Genomic DNA, 17,540 nt, shown 5'->3' on the forward strand with positions numbered 1-17,540 from the left:
TTTAAGTGTTCTTAAAATATAAACATCTCTGTCACGCTACGTGCCAATAACTGGTATATTATTGGGATTAACGTTGCCAACATAAACATTATACTCAGAGTCACTATTACTGAAAGAATCCTGTAAATTCTCCAAGTTCTCATTAATTACAATTTCCTCTCGATCATCATTTTGTTCAGAACTTGCGTCAGCACTGCAATTACTACGGCTATCTCCAGTATTTTCCTCATCACTTATCGCATTATTGTCGTCGATTATTTGGGTTGGAGAACCTTGCAGAATTGTTGCATTAATATTTTCTGCGTTCTCATCACTTTCTCTATCCCCCGATAAGTATCGGATTTACTATAACTATTTCTGTCTTCATCAATTTCATCATCCGTATCAAATTCCAAATCAGTTTCAGATCTATTAGCATTTGTCAGTCCACACCGTTCTCGTAATTCGTATTGACGCACTTTCTTAGATACCATGACCTTCGCATTACGTCGGATTTTCCGTTTCAGTGATTTTAATTTCTATTTAAAAAATAATAAAATAAAAGTATTTCAGTTCAACTGTTCTTTTATACAATATAATACTAGCAGGAGATTCTTATATACAAGTTGAGATAATAGTTGTTTTCCGTTTACATCAAAACTCAGATAATTCTCACTTGTGACGTCATAACTCAGTTAAATGCACGTTCTTTTTGCATGCTGGCAAGTGAGATTCAACTGAGTTTTTATCCACAATCGAGACCATGTGCTTTAATGAATCTAATAGACTCGAACATTAAAAGTGAGGCTATGGATCTGTATTATTATGCGATAGCTTTGTTAACAAAATAAGCAGGTAAATACAAAATGACATATCTTACCTGAGTATAAAATACTCACATAACTGAGTGACTCAGATCACTTGAGTGTAAATGGAAAGCAACTAATGTTAAATTTGTTGTGATTCCATAACCTGTACAACACAGGTTAAAAATATGGTTATTATATATACTCATCGTCAGTAAATACTTACATGTTTCTCAGTCATGATGGTCACTATATATTGTTAACAACAATATTAGTAGAATATTCGACTATAAACACTTATCAATGCCACATATTACAATTTTTAGTCGCAGCACGTTTAGGCGAGTACAAGCCGGTAAATGGTGCGAGCCTAGAAATAACGACGAAAGCACCGCGTGCTAGTCTATCTAGCACGGCGCAGCAACTTTTATGCCGGCTACAGACCAAAAGCGACACGTGATGTAGAATGAGCGAATATACAGCTTTCTCGAGAAACCGACACCCGTCACCCGACACGCGACACGCGACACGCGACACGCGACGCGCGACACGCGATATACATAGAATGAGCTGTACATAGAGCTTTCTTGGCGAAGCTATACGCTCATTGGATATCGCGTGTCGCTGGTCTGCAGCCTGTATTAATCAATTTAAGTAAGTAAAATTTTCGATGAATAAAGATTTCATAAAATGAAATCAGTATATATTACACACACACACGCGCGCGCAACACACACACACACACACATAATAATTTTAATTTTTAATTAAGTGCCAGGCAATCTCCTCTCAGAAATTTAAAAAACCGTTTGTAGCGATGCTTCTAAAGAAATTCACTGAAATATATTCTTTTTCAGAACAATTTGTGAAACTAATGATTGAACAAATTATATTTTTAAAAATAAATATAAAAACCCTGAAAGTCAAAATATCGTCATGTAATGATTTTATGACGAGTCACTGTACAGTCATTTTGGACTCATGATAGTGCAGTGATCAAACTCTGACTTTTTCCCATCATTTTGACGTCACAATGACATCATCTTGACTTTTTGTGCTCCTTGGGCAGTACAACGGAAGCGGAGTATGTCGCAGCCGCAGCCGCTGCGAAAGAAGCCGATGGCTTCGAAGATTGTTAAATGATCTAGCATGTCAGTGTCGAGGTGCCACCACTCTTTTTGTCGATAATCAAAGCACGATCCGATTAGCAAAAAATCCCGAGTTTCATCAACGAACTAAGCACATTGACATCCGACATCATTATATTCGAGAAAAAGTTCATGATTCTGAACCCCATGTGAACTACATACCGACCGCTCTTCAGCGAGCGGACATTTTCACGAAACCTCTGCCGAAGGATCGTTTTAAAACTCTCGCATTAGGTATAGGGTTAACGAAGCGCTCAAACGGCGGGAGTGTTGAGGACGATTAGTTTTCGCGCATCTCGAACTTTCCCGATAGGAATGCTGACACGAGGTCGGCACGAGGCGGGCCGGGATAGGCCAAACCACCCCTCTCTTATTACCTGTGCCCCTGCTCCGAATTCTGTCGCGGACACGAACTACCGGCGTGCGAGTGTATATCGTCACCAGAATAAACGCGACTTTCATACATAACGGTGTGATTTCTCTGTGCTACCCTATCTCTCGCAACCGTGCGTTCCCAGATAATCGCAACAATACATATAGAAGGGACAGTCTCATGCTAGTAATTTTTGTCCCCACCAATCGTAGATAAGTATTAGGTTAATCTGTATATAATTTTAACTCTGCGTTTAAAACATAAACTAACACCCCCACTTAAACCAGAGTTTATTACTTTGGTAGTTTTCTTAATTCTATTAGTCCCATATTTTTCTTACACGTCTCTAGTTTGGGGCGGAATAATGCCTTGGTCAGCCCGTCTGCGATCATTTCTTCCGTCGGGATGTATTTTAGGTTGACATCATTCCTGTCGATGTGCTCTCGGATGAAATGATGTCTCACGTCAATATGTTTGCTGCGTGGTCGGTAACCTGCAGTTTTAGCTAACTCCACTGCTCCTCGATTGTCGCAGTACAAGGTTATGCCAGACTCCACTGAACTTGGATCAATCTCTCGGGCCAGAGATTCAAGCCACAGCGCCTCCTGACATGTAGATGACAAGACCATATATTCGGCCTCGGTCGTGGATAAAACCGTCGTTCCCTGCTTTTTGCTCTGCCATGTGTGTGAAAAACAGGTCCTCCCTGAAATATAAATATACTGCCCGTAACTGAGCGTCTCCCATCGATCTCGTTGGCCCAATCAGCATCTCCGTAGCCTTCGATGGTGTGATTTCCGTCCCTGCTGAACTGCAATCTTGTATCCGTGGTTCCTCGTAGATAACGGAATATGCGCTTAACAGCGTTCCAGTGAGCTCTCCCTGGGTCATTGGAAAATCGACTCACCATATTTACGACATGCGAGATGTCCGGTCGCGTCCCTTGACTCGCATATATTAGGCTGTCTATAGCCTCTTGGTAGGGTACCTTCCTCATCTCTTCTCACTCCGCGTCTGAGGATGGACACTGCTCCTTCGACAGCTTCTGATTTGGGTCTTCTCATGGTGTAAATAGACAGGTGAAGCATTGCGCATAATGGCGGCAAGTTTGGCGGTTGAATCAATCAGGAGGCGACCCGTTTTGTAGGCGCTCACTTTAAAGTGAAATTCGATTATAAGAAATAAAAATGCGTGAATCATGTAAAATTTTAAATATATAGGAGAGACCGGGGCTAGACCGTTAGTTTTTTTTCGGTGCCGATTTTTAACAACAAAATAAATAATTGTAGTTAAATGTGGTATACCACTGTAAAGAGTGAACCTTTAGCTACAAAATTTATACAGGAAATTTTTATCTACGTCGCTTTGTTTAACCGGTATAGAGCAAAAACGACAACGGTGCAAAAATTGAAATCTCAAAAATGCCGGGGTTGAACCGCCACCCCCCCGGGGTTAATCCGTTACACTGCATTTTCAATACATATACGTACATCTAATCCTGAAAAATGATAGGATACATTTTAATAATTGTTTTTTAAGAGAAAAATATAAAAATTTATTAAAAATTTTTTAATAAATAAGCGAACGACTGGTTTTGGGGCTCTTGCCGATCTCCTTGGAGTTGCTGTGCTGGCCTTAGAGTCCAAACACTCTTCGCTTTCTTCAGTAAAGTCTGGTTTGTATTCTGAGTCACTTTCTTCCGTAGTAGTATTTTCGGCCTTGTCCGCTCGTGAATTTTGTAGACTGAACACGTTGTCTTCAGCTTCTCCTTCAGCTTCCCCTTCGGCCTGTTCATTTTCTTCGAATACTTGTAGAGGGGCTTCCAAAGTTTCTTCCTCTCGCAGTTTTGATTCTTCAAGGAAGATGACGTCTCTGCTACGCACTACTTCATGGGTTTTCGGGTCAAGCAGTCTATAGCCCTTCGATTCTTGGCAGTAACCAACAAAAATCTTCTCTTCGGCTTTGGCGTCCTACTTCTTTCGATTCGCTTTTGGCACGTGTACGTACGCCTTACAGCCAAATGATCGCAAGTGACTTAAGTCCGGTTTGCATCCAGTCCACGCTTCCTTTTTCCGCTGACTGCTTTTGTGGGTGACCTATTAATTAGATATACAGCTGTTGAGACAGCTTCCGCCCAGTAGGTCTTGGGTAGCTCCGCTCCAAACAACATGGATTTCGCCTTCTCGACAATTGTGCGATTTAGTCGCTCTGCGACCCCGTTTTGTTCAGGTGTATGAGGAATCGTTAATTGATGTCTGATGCCCAAACGTTTAAGACTCTGTTCCATCGTCTTGTTCACGTACTCTCTTTCGTTGTCGGTCCTCAGGATGTCTGTCTTTCGATTTTCGCCCTGAATTCTGCAAAGACTTCCGGCACCTCGTTTTTCTGCTTTAAAAAAAAAACACAAAGACCTTTCGAGTAAAATCGTCGATTAAGGTTAGAATGTACCTCGACCCGGCTAGCGATGGTGTCTCCATGGGTCCGCATAAGTCGGAGTGTATCAGCTCCAGCTTCTCAGTTGCCCTTTTTCCTTCCTTCGGAAATGGAGTACGATGGTGCTTGCCTTTGATGCAAGCTATGCACTGCGTTTTATCAAAATGTTTGATCGGTATTCCTCGAGCCATTCCTTCGCTAAGTACCTTGGCGCTCCGGTCGTTGATGTGTCCGAGCGTTCGGTGCCACAATTCGGCTGTGTGTTCCCTTGCAGTAAAATAAATTCTCTCCGTAGGCGTTTTGAGTTTAAATATACCTCTTTCGTTAGGTTTAACCATGGTCGCCATTTGTTTTCCCTTCTCATCCTCAATACAGCTGCCCTGCGGCGTAAAATGAATAGATAACCCTTTTTCTACCATTTTACTCACCAATAGCAGGTTAACTGCGCTGTCCGGTACATGGATTACATCCTTCGCCGTGATCCTCTCAACTCCTGCATCTGTTAGCAATTGTATTTTGGCGTCGCCGATTGCTTCAGCTTACAAGCAATCTGTAATGCTGCTTACAAGCAATCTGTATGCTGCTTCGGTTAGCCGCTGAGATGCTCCCTCCATTGTACGTGGAAATTGTTTCGAGATTGTTGCGTTCAGATGTGATGTGCGTCGAAGCACACGAATCTACGTACCATGCGCTTTTTGAAATTCCTTGAGATGTGAGATAGACTGCGAATGTTTTCTCCTTGCTCTTGGATTCCTCCGATTGTTTCTTCGTAGAATCAATATTCTCCGTTTTGTTTTCCGGACACTTATTAGCATAATGCCCTTTTTGGTGGCATTTGAAGCATTTTTGAATCTTCTTATTTTTCTTTCCTTTAGAAAAGAATGCGCTGTCCTTACTTGCGTTCCCGGTGTCCTTCACTTCTTGTAGCAATTTTGTCTTAACGTAATCCGCGGTGATTGCCTGTCCCGAACTCTCTAAGCCCATTATCATGGGTTTTTTATTCGTCTGGTAAACCCGCCAATAGCAGCACTCCGATCTAATCGTTCGGCACCGGCATGTTGAGTCCATTGAGTTGATGCGCTGTGGATACTAATAATGTTCACATATTCCTCGACGGATTTGCAATTTTTGAGCTGTGTGTAAACAAGAGTTTTTAAGAGGTTAATGGAGGATTCACATTGCGTCCGATGTTCGACGTACGACGATCCGACATCCAATAACAGAATTTATTATTAGAGACAAAAATTTCCTATTGGATGTCGGATCGTCGTACGTCGAACATCGGACGCAGTGTAAATCCTCCATAACTCTTCGTGTGAGGCCTGAATCCTCAAACGCCACTCGCAATCTTTCCCAAGCAACCTTTGCTGTCGTCGTATTTTGAATATGAACACAATTAATCGGATCGATTGATAATAATATTCGTGATCTTGCCTTAATAACCTTCTTGTTGTCGGGGGGTTGATCTTCCGATCCGATGACACAGTCCCACAGATCTTCATATTGCAGGTAGGCCTCCATAGCTATCTTCCACGTTGGATAGTTTTCCCGGCCTTTTAGCTTCTCAACCGCTGGCAAGCCTAACGCCGACGAACTCGACATTTTTCGTGCGGATTTTTGTGCGGTTGGGTTACCGTGCAAAAACTTTCCTCTTTCGCGAGCCTCGAAACACTTTCTTTTACTCGCTACTCGATCTCAAACCTTTGTCGATTTATCGCGATACGTCTTCTGTACCCCTATTCTATAACTCATCTTAACGACAGTGTCGGTATCGTTATGTTGTCGTTGCGCACGTATACTATATGGGAAAAAAGCTGCGCAACTGTCGTTATGAGCACATAACGACGCATAACGAGTTACAGAATCGCACTACTGGGCCCATAACCTGATGGCGCAGAATAACCAAGGATATCTTTTTCCACTGATTTATTACGATAAAAGAAATACAAAAGGTGGCTGTTGCACGAACAAAACGGAAGGACAGGTAAGTGCTTTGCAAGAAGAAGGCAGAAGCTGGCAAGGTTTGGAAACATAAGAATATATATAGAAGGGACAGTCTCATGCTAGTAATTTTTGTCCCCACCAATCGTAGATAAGTATTAGGTTAATCTGTATATTGGGATCTGACATTCGTCGCCATGACATCTGGTGGTCGAAAGTGAAAGCACTGGACTCTTACAGATCTCGTGGCATTGTACAGGCTTGACGTGCGGTCGTACTGGCTTTGCGTTACTGGCTTTGTATTTTTATTAATATGGAATTTTGTCCGCGTTGTAAATCTACGAGCAGAATTAAGTGTTCAGTTCGCGGTTGTAAAAGTAAGGTTGATCGTAATTTAAATGTTCGATTTTACCTCTCGAAAATTTAATTTGGCAGTTGAATTTTTGATATTTTTAATTTTATTTCACATAATGAGTAATAGCAAGTAGTTTATTAAAATGTTAAACACATATATCATCTTATATCAACTTTTAAAATAAACTTTATCACATTAACATGTTAACATTAATATAAATATATACTGTCACGACTTTTTCACTCCCGGAGCGGTCCGGGGCGTGTGCCGGATCAAAAGGGGAAAGGAGAGCGGGATGGTAGGCCTCTCCGGTGATTCTCTCGCACCTCCGAAACTCCACGAAACGATTCTAATGTTGGGCGCCAGACGCGTAAATTCGCGTCCACGAAATCGCGAGAAACCAAAAACGAGACGCAAAACAAAATAAGTCGGTGTGCGAGGGAATGGCTAGCTCGACCTAATAGCAGGGCGGGGTTGATGGAGGGCAGCGCGGTACTTGGCGGGGTGACGTGTGAATTATTAACTCAGTCATTAACAAATAAAGAGCAACATTTATTATGTAATAGAACAAGGGCCATGATGGCGTTCACTAATAAGAAAAATGCTGGCGCGGTTGATAACGCGGGCGTCAATTTTCAAATAACAAAGCGATAGTAACGCAGACGCCAGAAAACACGGAGAATGAAGAAAAGTTTGTAAACGCGCGGAAGGCGTCGTTATTCAGCAAAATAATATCCGGAGAAATTCAAACTCACAAGATCGTCAAAGTCGTATAAACTACGCCGGTAATAATAAGAGTATTAAACTGACGAATAATGTAGGACATCGGCGAAAGTTACGACCGAATACGACATAACTGGGATGAACGCGAAATAATAGCGTGAAATGCCGCGAAATGATAGTGCGCCACGCTCGGAGCGCGTGAACGCAAGGTCCAAACCCGTGCAGGGATTCTGTCACCAAACAATCTTAATCTAACGCAAGTAATAATCTTAATCTAACGCAGGGAATAATCTTAAACTAACGCAGAGAACGAACGTAACGCGAGTAACGTCCCAACGCAAGAGGGAACGAACGCAAGGTGTGATATCGCCGAGGATATCCTAACGCGAAGAATAAGGCGCCGAGGCGCTCGACGTAACGCGAAACACGATTCTAACGCGAGGAAATATGCGGAATTACCGCAAGCAATACTATAACTAACGCGAAATTACCGATTTATCCTAACGCAGGAAACTGAGGTTAACGCAAGTGATTCTGATCGAACGCAACACCCGCGATCGTCAGCGATCGTCCAACGCGAAAAATGATGCACCGAGACACTCGGCATCACGCGAAATACTCGAATTAACGCGAGAAAATTACGGAATTATCGCGAGTAATAACGAGACGCCATTTTAGGTCGACGCGAATGGTATCTTAAGACAAACAACATCCTAACGCGAATAATATCTCCACGCAGCCGATATCGCGAGGATAATCTATAAGTGTCCGGACGCGAATCGCAAGTACGCAATCAAACCAACGCGAATAACCGTCTGATGCAATTAATATCGCGTGCGGAGTCTAAGATTCGACCGGGCGAAATACTACGCACCACGAGACACGCGGTCGCGAACGCGAAGGGCGCGAGAAATGGCGTATTCGTGACAGACTATTTCACGCGTGTTTCGGCTGTCGAGGACGATCCAGGAGTGCTCCCGAAATTTCGCTCGATGGCGGAATCGATTGCGCGCCCCACCCCGGGCGTACGCAGCCGCTCGACGTTAAAGGTTATTCTACATAGAAGTCGTAGTCGTGAGTTGTAAGAAATTGACCAATCACATTCGAAGTTGAAGAGAATATTCAATCTGTGATTGGTCAATTTCTTACAACTCACGACTACGACTTCTATGTAGAATAAGGGTAACGCGCGGACCAATTAGGGGCGAGCCCGCAAGCTCGCGACGTATCCTTGCGCAGGGCCGACAATTCCGGCTCCCGCAGGGCGCTTAAGATTTCCTCGCGCGTATGACGATTTCGCCGGGATCCTTCCTGGTAGCGGACGAGACGCTAACGTCCCCGTGTTTTTGGTTTCGGTCCGGGAGTGGTGGCCATCCACCCCGGAGTCCTTTTTGCAGGTGAGGAGGGTAGGCGAAGTTTATTCCGCCCCGGGATCCCGGGGCCCTGCCTCTACGGGTCCGTCCTTCGCCGTATCATGCGCCACGCGCGTGTCCTTCCGCGATCCCGTGCGCCCGCCGGCCTGCGAGTCTCGCCGCGGTCCGCTCGCGTCGATCGATATCCTGGCTCGATTCCTCTTGGTCGACTCAATCCGCATTTTACGATCCGCTGCATCTCCTCAGGAACTCCAGTCTCAGCTCGGTGAGGCGCCACGTATCAATACAAAATAACAAAAAAAAGGATCAAAATACGGAAACGCAATTATAATTATGCCCCTGGAGATCTCTCGCTCTGACTCTGTGAACCGTCCTCGGGTGCGAAACGGATAATTATTGAAAACCCGCGCCTTGTGACGGCGGCGGGGCGCTGCCACGATGCAGCGAAACTGCAACGTCACAATACTCATTCTTTTAACTTTTTCTATATCTTTTATAATCCTATATCTAATGACTTCCTATATCTAATGACTTTCTATATCTTATAACTTTTAACCCTTTTCTATTTCTGAAAACTTTTGTATGTAATCTTTTATATAATTTTGTAATCATTTCTATATCTTATTTATAACTTTTAACTCTTTTATAATCCTATGACTCAATGTTTTCACTAGCATCTTTTATTGAACTTTCAGTTCACAGATTTTATGCAACATAATGCCATAGTATACTTTTTTAATTCTTTTAACATTGTGGTAAGAAATATTTCATTTCGATTCACCCTTAGAACAAATAAATTTTTATCAAAAGTAGAATATATCACAAACAAAGTTGACTTTAAATTGAGCACTGCCATTCCTAATTGCACCTGTCCATAATATCGATGTTTTTCTTTCAAATAAATATTTTCTTTATCTTTAATTAAACTTTCCCCCCCTAAAAAAAATTTATTTGAAAGAAAAACATCGATATTATGGACAGGTGCAATTAGGAATGGCAGTGCTCAATTTAAAGTCAACTTCGTTTGTGATATATTCTACTTTTGATAAAAATTTATTTATTCTAAGGGTGAATCGAAATGAAATATTTCTTACCACAATGTTAAAAGAATTAAAAAAAGTATACTATGGCATTATGTTGCATGAAATCTGTTTAATAACTGAAAGTTCAATAAAAGATGCTAGTAAAAACATTGAGTCATAGGATTATAAAAGAGTTAAAAGTTATAAATAAGATATAGAAATGATTACAAAATTATATAAAAGATTACATACAAAAGTTTTCAGAAATAGAAAAGGGTTAAAAGTTATAAGATATAGAAAGTCATTAGATATAGGATTATAAAAGATATAGAAAAAGTTAAAAGAATGAGTATATATTTATATTAACGTTTATATTAATGTTAACGTGTTAATGTGATAAAGTTTATTTTAAAAGTTGATATAAGATGATATAGGTATGTGTTTAACATTTTAATAAACTACTTGCTATTACTCATTATGTGAAATAAAATAAAAAATATCAAAAATCCAACTGCCAAATTAAATTTTCGAGAGATGAAATCGAACATTTAAATTACGATCAACCTTACTTTTACAACCGCGAACTGAACACTTAATTCTGCTCGTAGATTTACAACGCGGAGAAAATTCCACATTAATAAAAATACAAAGCCAGTAACGCAAAGCCAGTACGACCGCACGTCAAGCCTGTACAATGCCACGAGATCTGTAAGAGTCCAGTGCTTTCACTTTCGACCACCAGATGTCATGGCGACGAATGTCAGATCCCAATAATTTTAACTCTGCGTTTAAAACATAAACTAACAATTTATATATGTGCGCTTATAATTAAAACTGAGCTGTCACATTTGTGCTACTAATACAACGTACTATCAATTTAACGTGCGCATGAAAACCCTATTATAAGTTACGCACGCGTTTGACGCATACTATAATACGCGCGGTACGTATACATGAAAGTTAGGGATTCTCGTTGTTTTTCCCGTTGCTTTTCCTTTTTATGTATTGCACTTACATCTGCTTATATCTTATATATTCTTTTTCGTTAGCGTTAGTTATTGCGGAGTTTTATTTTTGACTGTAAATTCAAGATTTCTCCTACACAGTTACAAATTTATTTAAACAATTTAAAATAAATGTATTTAAATAGTTTAAAATCTAAAAGCTGAAAATTTATCTTTAAATAATTTAAAATATATTTTAATTCACAACTTTATACTTTTACGAAATTGTTTGAATATTAGTTACGAGCCAGACTCACCGTGATATCTTAAAGTATCGAGAAGGATAGAAAATTGTCTCTTGATTAAGCTTAAGCTTGAATAAATTTATTCAGGTGACGATACAGGACAAGCGAGACTAGTGGATGCATTTAGTGGCACAAGTCGACATAATACTTATTCATTCAAGGCCGGTTGTTCCAACCTATTGGTAAACTAACTAATAGTTCAATCATATACTTATCTTTGTTTAATTTGAAGGAAAAACAAAGACACATATATGATTTACCTATTAGTTAGTTTACCAACAGGTTGGAACAACCGGCCCTCAATGAATAAACAAAAACTGAACGATTGTGTTGATTTGTGTTATTAAATGCAAAGCACTCACAATCAGTATAGTAATACATTTAGTTGACAGTGAATTAAAAGGTTCGTTCGCTACGAGCAACTGACAAGAACTGAGCCTCAGCTAGCTGAGACGGATTTTGCTTAATAAGCAAGGCGATTTTTGTTAAAATAATTATAACCAAGTAATAGATGTCCTGATATAAAAAATAAAGACTTACTTGATTTCGAAAGAAAAATTTAAAATTTCTAGAGAAGAGGATAATAATTCACTATTTGCGAAGAACGAGCTACATATAAGTCGAACGATTTTGGGGAATAATTTAGAAACTATTTTGTCTGAAATTGCAACATAGACAGCGAAATAAAAAGATCTAATATTATATTAAGGATATGATACCATAAGAGACATTATTGTTGATGAATCATCTAGAAGTTCCAAGAATGTTAATACTTTAAAAAGTGTGCAAGTAGAAACTTGCACATTGCTTCCTCACAATTTTCAAGTATGCAAATTGTAAATTTGCACGTTGCTTAATCAACATTTTATTTCGCTCATAAAGCTTCCTCTTACGAGGAAACCTATTTTTTATGCATGATTATTAGTAGATATTTATTAATTTGGCTTCCTCATAGAGGAAGCTTTATGAGTGAAATAAAATGTTGATTAATAAGCAACGTGCAAATTTATAATGTGCATACTTGAAAATTGTGAGGAAGTAATGTTCAAATTTATAATTTGCACACTTAAAAACTATGAGGAAGCAATGTGCAAGTTTCTACTTGCCCACTTAAAAACTATGAGGAAGCAATGTGCAAGTTTCTAATTGCACACTTAAAAACTATGAGGAAGCAATGTGCAAATTTCTACTTGTACACTTTTTTTTTATTGTGATAAGCTTTATTGCAACTAATATCTGTTATACTCTAATATCTGTTATACTATTACAAAAATCAATTAAATAATTAATGTTTTTACTAAAATGATCCCTACTAATTGCGGATATTTCTTAATTTTTCCATTTTGTTCCATTTTTTTATTTGTACATTAGTTTTTTATTTCTATTTTAAAATAATTTTTAAATATATAAAAATTAAAATTATATAAATTAAAGTTAATACTATAAAAAATTAAAAAATAATACCTTCTGTTAAATTAATATAAAAATTCACTCCAATAAAAATGCTTTGGCGCAATTTTCCTAATTTTATTATATTTTTAGATCTTTTCTACTTCTATTTCATATATAATTCTTTAAAATTTGGTTAATCAGTATTTGAGTTACAGACATTTGAAATTTCGGAGAATCCGTACATACATGGAAGCCTTATAAAGTCTAATCAACCAAATTTTAAAGAATTATATATGAAATAGGGATAGAAAAGACTGAAGAATATAACAGAATTAGAAAAGTTGCCAATAATAATTAATACTAAATTGTCCAAAAACATCAATTTTTAAAAAGTTTCAAGCGGTTGAGACTTGAGGTATAGTCTTTAAGGGTTAAAATTTTATAATATTGGCAATTTTTCTAATTCTATTATATTCTTCAGTCTTTTCTACCCCTATTTCATATATGATTCTTTAAGATTTGGTTAATCAGTTCTTGAGTTATAGAAATTTCGGTAGGCACACACATACACACATACACACATACGGACATTTTTTAAAATTGCTATTTTTCGACGTTTTAGAACATTCTGAACACATTGGTAGCGGCAACTAAAAAAAATTTTTTTACGAAAACAAAGCTTCCTCTATGAGGAAGCAAAAAGATTTAAATAAGAAAGTAATTACGGCACGTAATGGTATGCGCCAGTAAAGAATCGCATATGGAAAAGAACGATTTTGCTAAAGTATCTAAAAAATTAGCTAGAAAGATTTATAGATCTGAAAATAATTATCTCTCATTGAAATAATTTATATAGGACACTCAAATTGGTTGCTAGAATGTCAAAACTTTTTGTATCATTGTCATCATGCTTAAGCGTCCTACATAATTACTTTGATACCAGAAGTTTGATGGCCCAACAAAATTATTTTTAGATTATCTATTATATATATATATATATATATATATATATATATATATATATATATATATATATATATATAGCTACAGTACCGGCCAAAAATTTGGACGCACTGGAAGTAAATGCAAAAAATCAAGATTAATTGTCAAAATAAATGGTTATGATATTGTTTCTTTGACAAAAACGATTTAAAATAAAAAAATATAATTTGGTATTAATATCAATAAAAGAAAACAAAAAATATCATAACTTTTGCTTTCTACAATCTACTTTAGCTTACAGAGCTAAAGCCTCTTTTCGTCTGTATAGCCTCCACGAGCTTTCCTGGAGGCTATCTAGAGTATCTAGCTTCCATAGCTGTGCAAATTTTTGTCATTCTATTAAGAAGTTTCAAGAGTGTTTCACCTGAAATATCCTTCCAAACCGTTTGTAGTGCCTCGAGAAACTTCTTTTTTTTATTAACTCTCTTATGCGTCAGTCTAGTTCATTCCGTAATAATTCAATGGGACTCAAATCCGATGGTTAAGGGAACTATATCATATTGCGAAGATTTTTTAGTTTCTCCTATTTTTTCTCAACTTAGAAACTTGTTTAAAGCAATGATATAATCATTTATTTTGTCAGTTAATCTCAACTTTTTGCATTTACTCCCGGTGCGTCCAAACTTTTGGTCGGTAGGTACTGTTTAGATATTTCGACAAAACCGTTCTTCCGTACGTTATTTTTGCGATCGCCCATAGATCTACGGGCGTTTAAAGATTAAGTACTTGAGAAAAAAGAATTTCTTGCAGATGCTGGATGCCGATGTTTTTTTGACGAATCCGAGCACCATTCGCAATTTGGTACATAAGGGACATACCGTCGTTGCGCCTTTACTAAGATCGGACGGCATGTACAGCAATTTTTGGGCCGGAATGACGGCGGAGCATTATTACTTGCGGACGGAGCTATACGAGCCGATTCTATTTCGCGAGAAAATTGGATGTCACGATGTACCCATGATCCATAGCGCAGTTTTCATAGATCTGAGAAGACGTTACTCCGATCGTCTTACTTATAAGGCTGAAAAACTGACCAGTTACGACGGACCGGTGGATGATATCATAACTTTTGCCATAGGAGCAAATAAATCAGGTAAGGACTTTAAGTAAAAAAGTCTGTATAAGTTGTCACATTTAAAATTATGAATTACGAATAATAGCGTGAGATTAGTACCGATCAAGTGCCGATTCTTTAAAATTATTGGCCTCTGCCCTCGCACTTTGACTTAACTTTTAATTCTGTGAAAAAATTAGATTTAATTTTGACTGTAAAAAGCTTACATCTCCTAACTTCGTTATGAACACGCACAGATCGTTGCTCCGCGATATTTTTTATTATTTGATAATCTTTCTGCACATTAATAACGAGAGTAGCGCATTACAGTCGTCACACACATCAGCAAGAGCGGTCCCCGTTACCATCGACTTTGTACATCTTCATAACTATGATTATTTCTGTTAAAATTTTCATAAACACCAGATGTTCAAGTTGCCAGGTAGAATAGTTTTTTATTATCAGATTACTTGATAAGGACTCAAATCGAAAGTAGAAACGTCATAAAGTCGTTGTTATTGCATTCGTTTGCTAATTGTTGTCGAAATTAATATTTTTTGTAAAAAGCTTCCCAAACAGCAAAGTCTATCGAAAGCAGATCTTGCCAAGTATCTGCTACTGTCGGCAGATAGACTACAGATTTGATCTCGGTTCTGATATAATCACATGATGTCAGCAGAACGTCAACAGAAGTATAACTTTGCTCTATCACGTCACAATCGGAGAAGTCGCAACTTTGACGCAATAGATTCTACGTTAATCATCAATATCTTTTTAACCATAAGCGACACAAAAAATTCCTTTTAAGGGCTGAAAGTTCTAACAACATACTTAATTTTGATTGCAATTAAACTTCTCCGATACGTCACATATCATAGTTATAATATGCCAAAATACACTAAAATAGCTCATTTTTGCAATTTTAACTGCAAATATCTCAAAATTGTGACGTAATAGAGCAATTTGGCAAACGGGATCATTTTCTGCGTCTAAAAAACTATCGAATGCCGCAAGGTTCGTTCTTGTGCCCGAAAAAAGTGATTTTTTGTTGTACAGTGTAATAGAATCTGCTAACATAATCAGACAGCAGATTGGCGGCAGAAATCGAGCAGATCCTGCTGAAACCGTTTAGGCTCTGGAGCCCTATTCTCGAATCGTTTTCATGAAACTCGCATGCGAAATTCAATGCTTTTCAAATAGAAAATCGCATACGAAAATCATTAGGACAGGCTCAAGAATACGGTCCCTGTGCGGTTTTTGCTACCAATCTGCTCACATTGCCTGTCAGTAGGCTTTGTCTGCGCGGTTTCTGCTGCTAATCTGCTGTCTGATTATGTCAGCAGACTTTGCTGGCGGAACATAAGCTGAATGCGGATGCAGTTGATGTCAATCTGCTGACATGTCTGATTAAATCTGTTATTACCAATCTACCAACAGACTGCTATCAAGTTGCTTACTGGATTTTACTCTAAACATATACAGAATATTGTGTTTGTGTTGTAGATGTGCCATTGTTCGTGTGTAATGACGACGTCTACGGTTTTGTCATGGTGCCTTTAGAGAATGATGAGACTATCGCAGAAGATATGCAACGGTTGACTAATACTAAGGTGGAAATGTTGTGTAAGTTTGCTTTTGTGAGACAAGAGCATAATATAAATAAATTAAATAAATAAATGATAAACGAGCAGAACAAAATATAAATAAATGGAAATTGATCTTATTTTTCGTAATAAATACCACATTTTATTTGTATTTTCCGTTTGTGTACATAATATCCAATCAGATATACAATATTGTCGCGTTGACGATGTTGATTGATGTAGCACAATTGCGTTTTATACAGCATTTAGCGACTATTTGCCGTTGTCAGATGATTTGAAGGAATTCGTGATGTATCCAGAGAAGGATACCCTAGGTCTGGATCACATCTACATGATAAATCTGTTAAGGAGACCGGAGAGACGTAAAAGGATGCAGAGGCTCTTCGAGGAACTTGGCATTCGAGCAGAAATTATTGACGCCGTGGACGGTAGGTAAGTTATACGCGACGATAAATAAATATATTTATTTCTTATAAACGTAGAAATCCGAGATTCATATCAATGCCTCGAGTTACATATCATAAATAGAGATTATTTTAAAAACTATAGATTGAGGACAACTTTACGATACAATATATTCTCTCTTTTTTGTATTTGTCTACTTTCTACTGATAAATTTGGAATATAAATGAAATGCGGATGTTGGCACGTAGCATGCAATTAAGAAAGAAATGCCACGAGATACAATTATCCATAAAGTGTCGTCTACAATACACGTAGTAAGCGTGGAGTAAGGAGTAAGAGTAGGCAGGAGTAAGCATTATAGCCTGATTGGCCGAGCGTAAGTGTAAGAGTAAGAGTAGGAGTAAGAAATAAAATTAATTTATTTCGCTTACGCCCTTACGCCAGCTCTCTTAAACCGAAAATAGCCTTCTTACGCCTACTCTTACTCCTTACTCCACGCTTACTCCGTGTATTGTAGACGACGCTTAAAACGTTTATAATATAATAATATTTACAATATTATATTGAGGTATTGATATACCTATAAAAATTCATTTGACTTTGAACGATAAACGAACATGCTAGCATAATTAAGCAGAGATATTATCTCTAAGTCGTGCCTATAAAGTCACCGTAACGAAG

The 17,540-nt window shown here is 38.2% G+C and overlaps 1 protein-coding gene across 1 annotated transcript in view; it reads left to right on the top strand.

Moving 5' to 3' along the window:
* The window catches only part of LOC139779410 (glycosyltransferase 25 family member), a 109,239-nt gene that overhangs the window by 73,806 nt on the left and 17,893 nt on the right, over positions 1-17,540 (top strand). The window contains exons 3-5 of the mRNA XM_071717758.1: positions 14,547-14,889; positions 16,354-16,473; positions 16,697-16,886. Of these exons, the coding sequence (XP_071573859.1) occupies positions 14,547-14,889; positions 16,354-16,473; positions 16,697-16,886 (653 nt within the window). The remainder of the gene's footprint in view (positions 1-14,546; positions 14,890-16,353; positions 16,474-16,696; positions 16,887-17,540) is intronic.

Source organism: Temnothorax nylanderi, unplaced genomic scaffold (assembly GCF_030848795.1).
Source record: "Temnothorax nylanderi isolate EJ_2023f unplaced genomic scaffold, tnyl_v1.0 TNYL_tig0224_pilon, whole genome shotgun sequence".
In the NCBI taxonomy this organism is placed as follows: Eukaryota; Metazoa; Arthropoda; class Insecta; order Hymenoptera; family Formicidae; genus Temnothorax; species Temnothorax nylanderi.